The 15492-nt window shown below is 36.7% G+C and overlaps 1 protein-coding gene across 4 annotated transcripts in view; it reads right to left on the bottom strand.

Annotated features, from left to right (window-relative positions):
• CCSER1 (coiled-coil serine rich protein 1) overlaps nt 1-15492 on the bottom strand; it is a 1291789-nt gene that overhangs the window by 423238 nt on the left and 853059 nt on the right. For all 4 annotated transcript variants that reach the window (XM_053666405.1, XM_053666408.1, XM_053666406.1 and 1 more), the window contains exon 10: nt 5957-6001. In XM_053666405.1, the coding sequence (XP_053522380.1) occupies nt 5957-6001 (45 nt within the window). The remainder of the gene's footprint in view (nt 1-5956; nt 6002-15492) is intronic.

The raw sequence follows: 15492 nt of genomic DNA, 5'->3' as shown, positions 1-15492 counted from the left end.
TGAATATCATGATGTAGACAAGTCTGTATGAATAGTAAAATATCCCAACATGACACTAAGACTATTTCTAACAGAAGAAAAGGTGAAGGAAAGGGCAGCTGATAGGATAAACAGTAATAGTAATTGCTGCTGTGTATTGGATACTTCTTACGTAGCAGGCATTCCTCAAAAAAGCTTTATATATAGTAACTCATTCTGTCCTCCCAACAACATTTTGAAACAGGAGTAATTATTATGGTCTTGTAAAATGTAATTCTGTCAGCCCTGGTTGGTGGAGCTCAGTGGATTGAGCACTGGCCTGCAAAGCAAAGGGTTGCTGGTTGGATTCCCTATCAGGGCACATGCCTGGGTTGTGGGCCAGGTCCCCAGTAGGGAGTGCACAAGAGGCAACCACACACTGATGTTTCTCTCCTTCTTTCTCCTTCTTTTCCCCTCTCTCCAAAAATAAATATATAAAAAAATCTTTTAAAAATGCAATTATTTTGATTAAATACTGATTCATAAGCACAACAATCTCTTGCTTTCTTTATTGGTTGTCAGTCCTGAGAAGGGGAAAGATAAGGATATTTTACTTGTTACTAAGTCCTTAAAAGGTCTCTTGATCTCACAATCAAACTGTAAGTTAACTCCATCTTAGTGGAAAACTAAGCCATGGCAATGAGCCATTGAAAATTTTTACTTACAAAAAGAAAAACCACAAAGAATATAATATTAATCAATATATTTCTCCTCCAAACTGTGTTATCACTGAGATCACAAATTATCTTTAGTCTACAAAACTTCACAGCAGACAAAAATGAAATAGCTATATTTTAACAAAAGTAGAAATATCAGTCTAGTCTGAATATTGAACAATAAAGAAAACAAGCAAATGGAAGTAAGTTTGTAGAAAATTATTACAGATAAGTGAAATAATGATGTGTTTCTTGGTGAAGAGTTTATATTTAAAAACTAAATGACAAAGGAAAAATAGTTATCTTCTATAATTTCAAAATAATATAAATATTAGATTTTAAGAGAACAGTGGTGTATCAACATTTTTTGCTAACTCCTATTTCCAAGAACAACATACTTTCTTCCATTTTGGTTCTACTCTTAGGACTCACAAATTTTTCTTCTTTTATTACTTTAAAAAGTAATCTGTTTAATAATTCTAATTAAATTATGAATGGAGAGAGAAATCACTGGCAATTTTTGTTGTGTTCCACTAGAAATATGCTTGTGCTAATATTACAAGAATACAAATTATTTTGAAATATAAAATATCATTAGTCATTCTTTGAATTTTATATCTTTTTAAACAGCAAATTTAAAAATGACTTTAGCCCTGGACAGGTGGCTCAGTTGGTTGGAACATCGTCCTATGCACCAGAAGGTTGTGGGTTCAATCCCTGGTCAGGTCATGTGCATGAGGCAACTGCAAAGGATCATTGTTTCTCACATCGATGTTTCCCTATCAAGCTGATGTTTCTCTTTATCTTTCTCTCTTCCCCTTCCCTTTCCTCTCTCTCTCTAAAACCAATAAAGATATTCTTAGGTAAGAATTAAAAACAAATAAACAACTAAAAATAAACAAAAATTAAAATGACTTTCGACTTCAAAAATATGTATAAATAATTTGTCAGGGAATAAACCATGAAAAAAGTCTAACTATGTTAGCAAAGACATAAAACACATTATTTATTGAAATACATTAATTACTCTCTTTAGGAATATCATATGCTCAAGTGATACTTTACACAAATTAAAATCTTGAATAATTATTTTAAATGATCAATGCATATATATATATATAAATGAGGAATGTGAAAATAACATTGAACTAAACATTGGATTTTTAATTTATCTCTTTCAAATACTTCTAATTATGTTTCTTAATGTACTAAAAGTTCATATCAGTTATAATTTCCTATTTATAGTATTTGGCAAAGAAAGTAGAGGATTGGGAACACTGTAATCCAACAGAGAAAGTTAGTGAAGCATTCTGGACTACAAAGGAGATAGACTGCAAGACATTCTCATGATTTTCTTGAGGATGACACATTCATAAATCAGCTATTTTAATAATTGGAAATGTCTACTATTTCCTAACTATGAGTCTATTAGAATTTATGTATTTGTACTTGCAATCCCCCAAGTAAAAGTGATATTTTTTAAAAATATCATTGGCATTGTCAAATATAATCAACTAAAACTGTCCAAACCATAATAGGGACTTTTTTCTAATGTATCCATAATGTGTGTTGGTCATATTTCTAAGTAATGCTTCTGGAAATTATCAAATGTGTTCATTTTCTTACAAATGTTTGAGTAGCACAACTACAATCTGTTTTATGAGTATAAAATTATTTTTTAAATGTTCATATGTACTGCTAATTAATCTTGCTTTCAGAATTCCAGCTAAAGATTGGCAACATGATTTCTGCTTACTTTGCTCATAACTTTGGTAGATACAAGCTTTACAATGATATAGGAGTGATTCCTGATCCTTACATATGCGCACTCTATTTCCACTGTGTTTATCATTCTGGAGGCTATGTAACTTCAACAACAGGGCTGTAATCCAAAAGTTCCACTAACTGTAGTGTCTCACACTAGCTTACCATATTCAGCACAATTTCTGAGATTAAATGTTCAACCCTGATTTATACGTCCAACGATAATAATTAGTTTTCTTTGTTCATGATGTAAAGCCACACACTACGTGTACTTAGACTTGAGATCTAAAATATCCAGACAATGGGTGGTTAAGTATTATTGAGGTAGGGTGGAGATGGAGACAATTTGCCATTCAAATTGTGTACACAGGCAGGCACACATACCCACACCCACATGCACAAATAAATCTTACTATGTCAACAAAAACTGTGCTTTGGAAAATATGATACTATTGAAAATAAAAATAAACTATACAACTGGTTAAGAAAGATGATAGTAACTTAATTTTAATCAAATTTAATTATAAAAGTATTATATGGAAAAACAAAAATTCCTTGAAAACAAAATAATTGATGTGTCAGACCCAATCAGTTTTCACTGAAATTTTCTATGAGCTTCAAATCCCACTGTTGGCCAAATGTTTCTTTATAACCAAATAGAAATATTGCTTGACCACATTTTGTACATCATTTCAATAATTTTTCATTTTAACAACCTTGTTACTATTATGATCAACCCTCTTAATTTATATGTGGTGTGCATGTAGAAATATGCAAAAATACTAATGTAAAATTTTAAGTATAATCAATGCATATTTTCAAATATTTCACAATAATACAAGCAATTTAGATGCTACCCATCTCTATTTCCTTCAGAAAAGTAACTTATAATCACTTCTTAATTTGTATTTTTGTACAGCACATAGTGCTTAAATCTGGCCTTCCCGACTCACAATTAACCTTTTAATAGTATCTAAGACCTATCTAAATAGCATATAATGGACTGCTTCAGTTTTCCATACTCTAAATGTTGTCATTACCTCAAATAAGTAAATGGAACATTTTAAATGACACTTATGAAACCCTCCTATAAATATTTGGTAAAAGGCCCTTAGTATTACTTTCATCACCACCTGTTGGGAATATCTGTCATTTGAACTAAGACAAATTAATTCATCTTACGGAGTAATCATTGTCATTACATTGTCATCAATCATAACCGCAGTAAGATGAGAACTTCTAATAAGATGTTTTGAGTAAGAATTTTCTAAATCTACACATTTTAATTTAACATAATCAGAGGTATATTATTCGTATCTGTAATGTACGCATATAAAACACAGCAAACAGGAGTCATAGAGATGCATGTCATGTCTCTTAAACAAGAGAGATCAGGAAACTTGAGACAGTAACTGCTCTTTGTGTGCAGATCATGTACCACTGAGAGCGCGCAGAACATTTTTCACAACATATTTCACCTAATAGCTACATCCCTAAAATTTCTTACCACAGAACACATTAAGCTTTATAACTAAGGTGAGTGAGAAGTACAAAAGAATATGACCAAGAAACACAGTGTTGCCTAGAGAGGAAGTGTTTTTTTTTTTATTCTTCTAATAGCTGACATTTAGTTTTATTCATGAATTGAGTGCATCAGCTGAAAACAACATTACCGGGCTATTATCAGCTTACTGATCTTAGCTTCATAGCTATTCAACTAACCTCGGAGAGAGGGCCTGAATCAAGATTTTCCCTCAACATATTGAATACTAGGTTATTAAAATTTTGACCTTCACACAAACCGTAAAATAGTTCCAAAAAATATTTTTTAATTTTAAAACATATTATCAGCATGTTCCTTAATCATAAGTGCATTTAAAATAAAAATAAAATCAGAGGAATTGAAAAAATAAGGAATAAAATTTTAAAATTTTCAGTTAAAACCAGTCATTAGACTTTTAACATTATCATGAAACACTGACAAACCTTAATAAAACAAATAAAGAATATTGCTATTATATAGTAATGTCATTACATAGATATATGGCTTTAAGTTTTTCTTCTTTGGACATAGTTGCCATTGGACTAGAACACAGCAGTGAGAAGCTGGATAGCTCTAAACCATACATCCTGAAAGGCATGGAATCAGCAGAAATAAACTGTGGCAGTACTGCTTGGCTGTGAACTTTCACTTAGGAGGTGATGAAATAAGTTTTCTCTCTAAGTAGACCCATCTGGCCACATCTGAATGAAAGCAGCTACCCTCACAACACTGTAAAAAGCTCTGAAGTCTCCGTTACAGAAGTCATTCCTCCCTATTCTGCAGCACCCATGACCATATCCTCATGTGGTCACCACCTACTGTGTGGAAATTATCTACGGATTTATCTTCTTTAGCTCTTCCACCAATATTATGAGCCAACTACTAGATGTCCCTCAAAAGGAAAAGATTTATTTGAATGGAAAATAGTTCATAATTAGAAGAGTTTACTATTACTAGACTCTTGTGACAAGTATAATAAATGACAAGTTTACTAGAAACTAAAATGCCAAATATTAAAGACACACAACTGGAAATTTTAACAGCAAGAAAGGAATTAAATGCTACACATTTAATACAGAACAAAACTATTTTTACAAAAGAGATGCCCCAGATGAGGAGGAAAGTAAGATTTATCTTATCATTTTGTAAGACAAAGTATAAAGTATAATATTGGGGGGCTTCACCCCCAAGTATTATTATATAACTATTATCAAAAATAAAATTATGTCTTTGGAAATAAGAAAATACTGATTTACTGAATTAAATATTTTACCATTCCATTACTTCCAATAGCCTAAATCACAGAATAAAGTACAAAATTTAGCAGGAAAATAATTTTTATCATAGTGAAGTCTACACATTAGAATGAGAAAATAATAATACACATCCTGTAAATAACATGGAACTATGTTTGGTGTTATTGAAAGTTACCCTTTTATGTAAAGCATCTGGGATAAACGCTAATTAAAGTTTCGAAACCCCTAGTTTAACCAGAACAACCTCACACTGTCAATAGCACAGAACGGCCTAGTAACACATGCCAACCGCCTCGGATAGGACAATGAAGAATCCCAGATGTCATGAAGCGTTTCCATTGTTAGAACTTTGCTAACTTCTCAGTAAATCATTTTCAATATTGTATGTAATGTTTTTTCTGCCCTCTCCAGTGGCCCTGACTGCTGTAAAAGCCCATTTTAATGGAAAGAGCCTGCCTAGCCAGAAGAAGATTATTTTCTTCAGTTTCAGAGAAACGAGCACAAATGACACATTTACATAAATACGTGTAAAATGCGCTTTGGTCAGAATGGCATGTATGTACATAAAATTCCTCTCACCACATTCCCACCGACATCACCATCATCCTTGTCATCCTGGTCACCGTCCTCATCACCACGTCACCTTCACCAACCACATCACTGCAAACACTGGCACCATTTCCTCTTCCTCCCTCTCCCTCTCCCTCAGACTGTCTTACCTCTCTCCCTCCTTGTACCGCCTCCAGTCTCTTCAGGTTCAAACCCTGAAAGAAAACAACGGAATATATTAACCTTGGCAAAGAAGTTTAATAATTAGGACTAGTGTGAAAAAATGGAAAAAATAACTCATTAAACAAAGGAGACCTGAATATAGATGACTATCTCACACATATGTCAATATCTATAGCTGCGTAAGTTTTCAAAGTTGGTATAAGCAATTTCTTGCTAAATTTTCAGGCCATAAATAAAAACACAATATAAAGCATTTGCTTTAGTAATGATTACCTGCCCCTTGGGAAAATTACAGTCTAAAAGCTGTAGTGTAAAACCAAAGCAGTGTGGACACGCCACAGGGTGTTAGCACACTCTGACTCCGTCGCACTGGTGCTGACACATGGGGCCCAAATGTAAGGAAAGACGATAAAGCAGCCTCAGCCTTGGCAGCACTGGCCACTGGCTAGGAAACATGCAGGATATTATCTCCTGAAAAAGGACTTTCTGCCTCTTCTGTTATTGTAACTACTTTCCACACTAAGAGTCCCCAGTGAACAAGATGCTTAATTTAAATGGAAGAAGAGTTCCTCTCTTTCATAGCAAGCCTATTGTAGAAAGTGCTTGTGGCACAACAAAGTGTCTCTCTCTTTCCCTTCCTCTCTCTCCCCAAACCCACCCTCTCAAGATTGCCATTCGAACAAAACTCTCGGGAAAACACATCAGAGCTCTTTCTCTGTGTATTTCCCTCTGTGTGTTTCTGGTCATCTACCCCACAATTCTAGCTGCCTTGGTCTCTCTGAACTCAGGTCTTTGTCTCCTCAACTACAAAATTAAAGACCCTGATGTTCTGTGTGGACTATTCCTCCATTCACCATGGTCCAAAAACTATCTCCAGGCAGAAATCCAAGTATTGTAAGACTCTCTTTCTCTTTTCTCAAGCACTATGTCCTTACTTGTCTATTTTATTTTTAATATATGAGAACTGTTTAATATGTTTTCTGCCAGTTTTCTAATTATTACAACAGAGGGCAAGTTGTCTAGACACTACTCCTTCATAAATAGAAGCAGAAGTCAAAGTATTTTAAACATTTTTCAAAGGAGAAAATTAAAGCTTACAAAATTTAAATTCTGAGAACCAGAGCTAGTAAGTACAAAAGTAAAACTTAAACCAATATTTTAAGAACCTGGATACCAAGTTAATCCATTCATCCTTACACAGGGTTCTTTAAATTCATAACAGTAAAAATGTTTCATATGTTTTGTACTTATGGACACAAATCACTTGTAACATGGGTCTCAGACATAAGTCATGATGCTTCTTCAAGGCAACAGAGATCAAGAGGAGCTGGGTGTCAGGACTTTGAGATAAAAGCATACTCACCTGGGTGAAATAGGGACTGAAGGATCAGACCAACAGGGTAGATACAATATATTGTATAAACTATGTAAAAAGCTTGGTCATAGTTTGGGCACTGAATTATTGAAAGACCAATCTTGAAGTTGAAAAACTGAATCAGAGAATCTTGACAGCAGGAATTTGGGAGTCTTATGAGGAAAAATAATGATATAAAAGGGTTCTTCATGGTAACAGGGCCTCAGGCAGGAATGTATCTTACTGGAGAAGTCAAATGATCCAGGATATGAGCTTCACTGAGAATTATTGAGGTATGACCTGGGAGATATAAGCCCTTAACTGATAGCAGAAATTACTCTGAGTACTAGATTAGGACTGAGCCTTCGGTCGGAAGCCAGGTGGCCCAAGTGGGGAAAGCTGGTAGGGGAAAGTGCCTGCTGTGACTTCCAGCTCCTGCTGGGAAAACGACAGCAGTCATGATTTTTGCTGACTCTTACTGATAGTAACTTGGTTAATTTGCTTTGAAAGATCAGACTAAAAGATCCCCCAATGAATAAGCAAAAATAGTTAGACAAGAAATATTTTCGAGACAATCATTAATCTCAAAGGGACCCAACCCCTTCTTTGTGTCCACTTACATGTACGCCAAACAACCTTCACATTTTTGGACGAGATCGGGCGCATCAGGGTGGTATGGCCGTAGACACAATGTTCACATGTTTTAATGGAAAAAGACTTAGCATTTTTATATTTTGTGTAATATCCATTAAAACATATTAAAATAGCTCAAAAGACAATGGTTATTTCAACTATATTCACTGAGACAGCCTGACTCAAAGACTTGAGGTAGACAAGAACAGTAAAATTACTTATATATGTGTGAATATATATGTATACTGGTTTACTACTAAAATTAATACTAGGGTTATAAAATTTTAACTGTCATATAACCCACTTATTTATTCTTTTTTTAAAGATTTTATTTATTTATCTTTAGAGGGGAAGGGAAGGAGAGAGGGAGAGAAACATCAATGTATGGTTGCCTCTAGTGCGTCCCCTGCTGGGAAGTGGCCTGCAACTCAGGCATGTGCCCTGACTGGAAATGGAACCTCAATCGTGTGGTTTGCAGGCCTGCACTCAATCTACTGAGCTACACCAGCCAGGGCCCACTTATTTATTCTTAAATACATATATTTAAGAATATAATATTCTTAGATATTCTCAAGATCTAGCAAGTCTTGAGAAAATCAGGTTTAAAAATATGTTGGGGATAGGTTGAGGAAAATGTCTTTCCCTTACTATACATATTTTCTCACTAAAGATTATAAATGGCTTGTGTTAATTGAAATTAAGCACATGAGGTCAAACAAAAATGCTATAAATTATAGGTAAAAAACCCCAAAAGCATATGTTCTACAGTGTGCTAAATTAAGAAAGTTTAGTAAGGGTTTAGGGGAAAAACCTATTAACTGAAAAAAAAAGTGAATTCCCTACTGTAGGCCTCTTGCAGCACAGCACTCAGGCCTCAGTGAGAACACACCTGTAACCAGGCCAGCGTGTGAGGGCCTCTGTGTCCCTCTGAAACATATACAGAGGGGAGATCTTCTCTTCATAAAGGTTATCATCTCCTCCCAAGTTGCTATCATGTCAGAAGAATTTCCCCTGCTTCCTTGTAAACAAAAAATCAGAAATACAGTCCCTAGATTTACTTGTCCAATATGGAAAATCATAAAATGAACAGATAGAGTACACATTGTATTTCCAGTACAGTGGAGATTTCATTGTGACAACTTTTCTTAAATGTAGAAAGTAGTCATGACTTACCTGGATAAAACCAAAAATTAAAATTTTAAAGTACTCAAATAATCGTGGCCGTTTTTATGTTTAGCCTTAAATATGGAGGCACGAGAAAGAACTAGATGGGGCTTTAAATAATTTGTAGCCCAGCCTCTTAATTTGACAAATGTAGGGGCAGGCAGCAGGGGACCTAACTTACGAGGGGCAGATTTGGCTCTCAAACTCTGATCAGTGCGTTTGCAATCCAGGACTACCTTTCTTTTACCAAAGTATTTCAGTAGTTCTGTTACAAATCATTGTCTGAAAAGCTGTATAACTTTTGGAGTTTTACATAACATTTTATGTCCCAGCTTCCTTAGCTGCGGAACTGAGCTAATCTGTAGAAATAAATGAAAAAAATCTACATAAATCACATCTCAGAGCCTCATTCATAGTTAACCCCAATATGCACTAATTTTTATTGATCTTTTTAGAGAGAGAGAAAGAAACATCAATTTGTTGTTCCACTTACATATGCATTCATTGGTTGATTTTTGTATGTACCCTGACAGGGGATTGAACCTGCAACTTTGGTGTATGGGAACCACAACTCTAACCTACTGAGGTATTTGGCCAGGGCAATATGCACTAAGTTTTAGTAGTAGCTTAAGCTGTCACTGCTTTTGTTGATATTCAAATTAAAGACTAATTATTACTACTGTTATGAAAGCAACTATTATTTTTTGGTTGTTCTCTACATGGCAAGGACTGCTCCAAGTATTTTACCTGGATTAATTCAATTCTTGCAGTAATTGCATTACATATTAAAATCAAATACTTCTTCCCACATTGAGCTGAAATGAAAATGACCTTTTAATTGCTCTACTCTATCTGCTTTTTGAATTATTTCTTTAGGCAAATTAAGACATGTTGCCTTGTTCTTGCTGTTGTAAGGTTATTTTGCAGCTCTGGTACAGGGACCGAAAGACTGAGAAGTATGTAAAACAGTTCTGGCCTCCCTTCTCCTTACCACCGCATTTCTGCTTAAACAGGGGCATCATGTCGGGGAGAAATGCACACTTTTGGAGGATCAGAACAGTGTTGAACTCTGAGTTTTGGTGTATCTATCAAGAAAATAATGTAGAGGTGGGAGGATAGAGAGCGTGGTGCTGGGTAATCTCTGTAGAGCTTTAAATTCTAGTATCTGTGCATTAGAAACAAGAAGACCGGCTCTCTTATTGGATCTCACTGGGCATCGTTCTATCTTGGATGGCTTCCCGGACTGATGTACCTACTCAAGAAGTTTAAAAAAGTGACAAGTTTAAATAGTTTGTTATACCTATTGCCATCCTTCTTTGGTTCCTAAATTCTCTTTTTCTTAACCTCGATATCTCCGTTTTCATCTATCAGCTTGCTTCACACTTTAAATTCAGTGTTAAGTTTAAATTACCTTGCTATTAAAAAATTTATATATATATATATATATATACACACACATATATATATTCCATATATATGGATTTCTAACCTCAGCCCTACTTAGGATTTTTTGGCTAGTATGAGATTTGTGACTAAACACAGGTTTAGAGGACAGACTTAGAAATTCAGAAACTCTCACAGCTGCTTAAAAACGGTAAGGATTCACTCTTACATATGATTTCCAGTTTTCCTTTGACGTTAATAAACATAGTTTAAATACCTTTGTGAGTTGTTTATCTCTCTTACAGTCAGTATATTGGAAAATATTTTTTCTTATACTAGGTTGAAATAATGTCACAGAGACATCTGTAGTGTACCTGTTGGAAAATTTTAGAGTTTATCAAACATAAAACATTCTTTTCAAACTTATTCTAATCATCTTTGAAACTCTGTACCATGGTGTCTGTGATCCGCTCACTGGGAGTTTGAAAATGCTCTTCATCTCCCTTTTCAAAAACTGAGATAGCCATTAGAGATTTCACCATTTCTCACCAGAGATTTTGTCATTTTTCATTGCTAAAGATCTTTCATTTTAAAAATGAAAAATCATCCCATATTTCCTAAGTGATATCATAACTATATCACAGGATACTTTTAAATGTACACATAGGAATATAATAAAGATAGTGCATATTCGTGGCATTGTTCCTAGATGACAGGTCCTTTATATGGCTCATTTTTTTATTCCTCAGAGTTACACAACATGGCAGGTGTTGTTATCGACTCCCATTTTTGTCACAGAGTAACTGAGGCAGAGAGAGGTTAATTAACTTACTTAAGGAGACACAGCTAAAGAATGCAGAGTATTGAACCCAGAATATCTGATCACAGAGTTTCTTTTGCAGACACTACACCTACTACCTCTGAAAGTAACGATTTATTTGTTGTATGTGTATAGAGCTGGATACCTAACATGAGTTAGATAAGTAAGTGTTTAACAAATTAATGATTGAGTAACCCATTAGATGAAAATGCCTAATACCAGAATTACATTGAAGTTCACCGAACCCATTAACCCATGTCATTTTTATACTCACATATCAAAGAAGTAAATGCAAGATAAATTCTTGCTCTTAAAATCATTTAGGATTTGGAAATAACTATGAAAAGCTTAAAATAAATGAGACTGGATTGCAGAGTTTTTGATTTCTTACAATAACAGTAAAATTCAACTGAAATATTTCCTGGGGCATACAGAGATTAAAAGAAAATTAATGTAAGTATGTGGACACAAATAAAATTTCATAGAGTTTGTGGTTATCCTTGCTCTAGGCTAAGTAAAGTATTAAACAAGTGTAACACTTCCATGCCTCCAGTTTTCCTGCAGCTGTCATCTTGGCATACTGTATATGTCGAGTTCCTTCTGCTCCAGGGACTTAGGTCCTCATATTTTGAGCTTAAATACAATGGAGTTCACCTTAAAACTGGAGTATTTCCACTGTTTCCAATTTTCATAGCTGGGAGGTCATTTGTGATGAAGGCATCTATCCATCTCACCTATAAGACTAACTATGTAAGTGGTTCTTTCTACAGAACACACCTGTGCCTTTCCCTTCCCCCATCCAACCTGGAGGCTTGCTCTCTCTCTCTCTGCAAAGAGCACCCTGACCTCTCCTCCTTTTTATCTCTCCAAGCACTTTCTCTCTCTCTGTTTCTCTCTCTCTCTGCTAAACTCCAAGAGCACTCCTTTTGCTTCTGTAATTTGTTTCTTGAGCTCATTTCTTCAATGGCTCACTTCTTCTACCTCTGTAACTTTCTAAATAAACTAGAAAAAAAGACCTTATGTAATATTATTTCTGACAACCTCTTTTTGTTAATCTAATTCTTAAATAGAAAGTTAAAGACCCAGTTTCAGAAAGGAAATATCCCTAAATATTGTCAATAAAAGGTGCATGGCTTTAGAATTTTCTCCCGGTGGTAAACACCAGTCCAACTGAGGATTTAAACAAACATGAGAGGCTTAGTGCCTAATGTGTGGATCGTGGCATTGTGCAATGTCTGAAAAATTATTTCCTAGCTATGCTAATTAAATGGTTAAACTGTCTAGTCACCTGTCTTTTATGTCATTACCATGAAACCATAAAGGAAAGAATACACTAGAGTAGTTCAAGAAAGTAGATTAATGGCTAGAATATGATTAACTATCCATCAATCTGTCTGTCTACAACTTCTGACCATATCTCTTTTTACAGTCTCCATCCCCAGCACTCCCTTACAGAGTCTGTTTCTCTTGATAGTCCTTGGTCATGGTGGGCATTCTCCTACCATGGGGTTTGGGACTAGGTGCCAACCCAGGCGGAGCTTTGTACCTACATATCGGCATGACCAACTCCCACGGCTTCTTGAGTCTTTACCTACTTCTGATCTACTCAGTGAGGTTGCCTTTTATCACCCTATTTAATGTTAGAGCCCACTGCCTACTTCACCTCCAGGAATGTGTAAAATCTTTATACATAGTGTATAAATTTACTATTCCTGTGTATTACCTTTCTTCCCACACGTGTACTTCAGTGCCACACAGACAGAGATCTTTGCTGAATTATTCCAACTGCCCAAATACAGCCTGGAACATGGTAAATACTAAACCAGTATTTAAATGCTTGCTTAATAAATGGAATATTTACTTTCACTTTTGGTATCAATTTTTTCTGGGTTTTTTTGTATAAAAGTACAAAAATGTTTATTTTCACAGGCCTCTGGAAATGGGTAGAGTCACAGGACAATCTCTTTTCCCACCAAGAAAAGCTGCATATTTTGGTATATGTTTGTCCTAGAGGGAAAAACTGAAATCTGCATTAGCAACGCTGTGCCAGAGTCTTACATAAGACCTAAAACCGGCTTGCTGTGGAGATTTTAGTCCCTTTCTCAAGTGCCCGGACGGAAGCCAAAGCTATTGAGCCAACAGGGCAAGGGAGACAGTGAGGATGGATGGCAGGCACCTAACATGGGAGTCAGGAGGAGTGCTGGATTCTTTGGAATGCTGTGGTGATTTTTTTCCTTTCTTTTTTTTTATTTTTAAGTCATTTCAGTAGGAAGTTGCTGGGCACAGAGCCCAGAGAAAGAAAGGGTTGAAGAGTCCTTTAATAGGTCTGGGTGCAGGGCATTGCCACAGCACCTGGTACAGGAGAAGCTCCTATCTCAGGTTCAGGTGGAAACAGGATTTAATGCAGAATAACAGGAAACATATAGGAAACAATTTTGCTTGGAATGTTAGGTGGCTGAGCTGCCGCCTTTGGTCCAGTGCAGGCCTTGCCTCACTCGTCAAGAGTGAAAAATGACTTTGGTTAGAAGATCCAGCTGGAATCACCCCAGCTTCTGGTACCTTCATGCTTATTGTTAGGAAAAGATTTACTTGTGTGAACTTTTTGAGTTGTTATTTCCTGGGGACTGTTTCATTCTTCCCAGAAGACTGCTGTTGGGGGAATAATCCCCCAGTGGCACTTTGCTTATCCAGCCACTTCTGTCACTGTGGTCACCAACTTCTTCCCATTCCACAGAGTCTTGAACTGCTCAGGAATGAGAAATTCATTCAAGTCACTGCCTTCTGTAGGAATGAAGACATTGATCTCAGAAGATTTGGCAGTGACCATCTCACTATCTGGAGAATTCTTGCTCATGTAAATATGGTGGTCATCTGTTTTGTTAGTGAATATGATTGGCACTTTACACAGTACCTGAACTTTGACATCCCTACTACTGATTATCTCCACAATGACCATGTAATTGAACACCAGACCAAATTTCTTACAGTTATTTAGTGAAATGGAGCTAATTTTGCCCTTGATTTGTGATGTCATGTTGACACATTTATATATAAGTATGTAAGCCACCTGCTTCAGCTGTGTCATCAATCACCAGATTGGAAACATTCCCCTGATTCTCCACTCTCCATTTCCCGCCCTTAAATTCAAGGAGAGCTGGCTTCTTTTTTTGTGGCTGGTTTGGGGAAGGGCTGACACCTGATTTAGGGGCAGACAATGGTTAGGGGCCGCTTTGTATTGGACCACTCTAAGTCTTCAGGGCAGGGCTCTTGTGAGTCTTCATGTCATCAGATACATATTTCAGGGCATGTATGATGCTCTCCCCCTGATTAATCTGTACGAACAGTGCCAAGTATGAGGCAGAGTCACCTGACTCTGGTAGGAATTGATGAGGGAGATGGGCCTGGCAGGGTGGGGGAGGGATGAGGAGGATCTGATCCAGCAGAGGGTCCTGATGGCAATCCATTCACTCAGTTCTTTTGTCACAGGCCCTGTTTTGTTCTGGGTCAGGCTGGTGGTATGGAACTCTTATTATGTAAGCCTGCAGCTCTGTACACGTACTCAGGGAAGTTTTGACCCAGTCTGCGTGCTTCTTATCCGCAGCTCTGTACTCCTTGAGGACTCTGTGTGTATGGAGCAGGGCAGCAGCATTCATTTCTTTCACATAAGGACCAGGCTCTGGGCCACAGCCCAAACCAGGGCCCAGGTACTCTCACTGGCAGCTGACAGGTGACTGAACAACTCGCAGCCTTGGTTCTTCTCCCGAAAGGTTTTCACTTGTTGGATCTGCTCTGAGATGGAAGCCAACAAATCAGAAAGCTCATTACCTGTGGACTGCTGGCACTGGTAGGCTGTAACCAAGAGAGCTCGCTCCAGCCTCAGACCTGCGTGGACCCCCTCCGCACGTTTCAGCACCTCTCCACCAATCTCGTCACTAACCTTCAGCTACTCTGCCACAGGAACATCAAGCGGTGAGTCAAATGCGTGCACAGAGGAAATTGCTCCTACTTTTGGAGCACAGTTTCCACGCCCACAGTGCATGTCAGAGGCACAGGATCCTGCCTCCCAGCGGCCCACAGCCCTCTCCAATCTTTCCAGTGGACTTTGCAAGTCAGCTATATCGTACCACCTGCTTGGAACTGCAACAGCTGCTTTCATATGTACTTTTTCA

Source organism: Artibeus jamaicensis, unplaced genomic scaffold (assembly GCF_021234435.1).
Source record: "Artibeus jamaicensis isolate MK-2021 breed Jamaican fruit bat unplaced genomic scaffold, CSHL_Jam_final contig_452, whole genome shotgun sequence".
In the NCBI taxonomy this organism is placed as follows: Eukaryota; Metazoa; Chordata; class Mammalia; order Chiroptera; family Phyllostomidae; genus Artibeus; species Artibeus jamaicensis.
The sequence above is the reverse complement of the archived record's forward strand: the minus strand, read 5'-3'. Positions and strand labels throughout refer to the sequence as shown.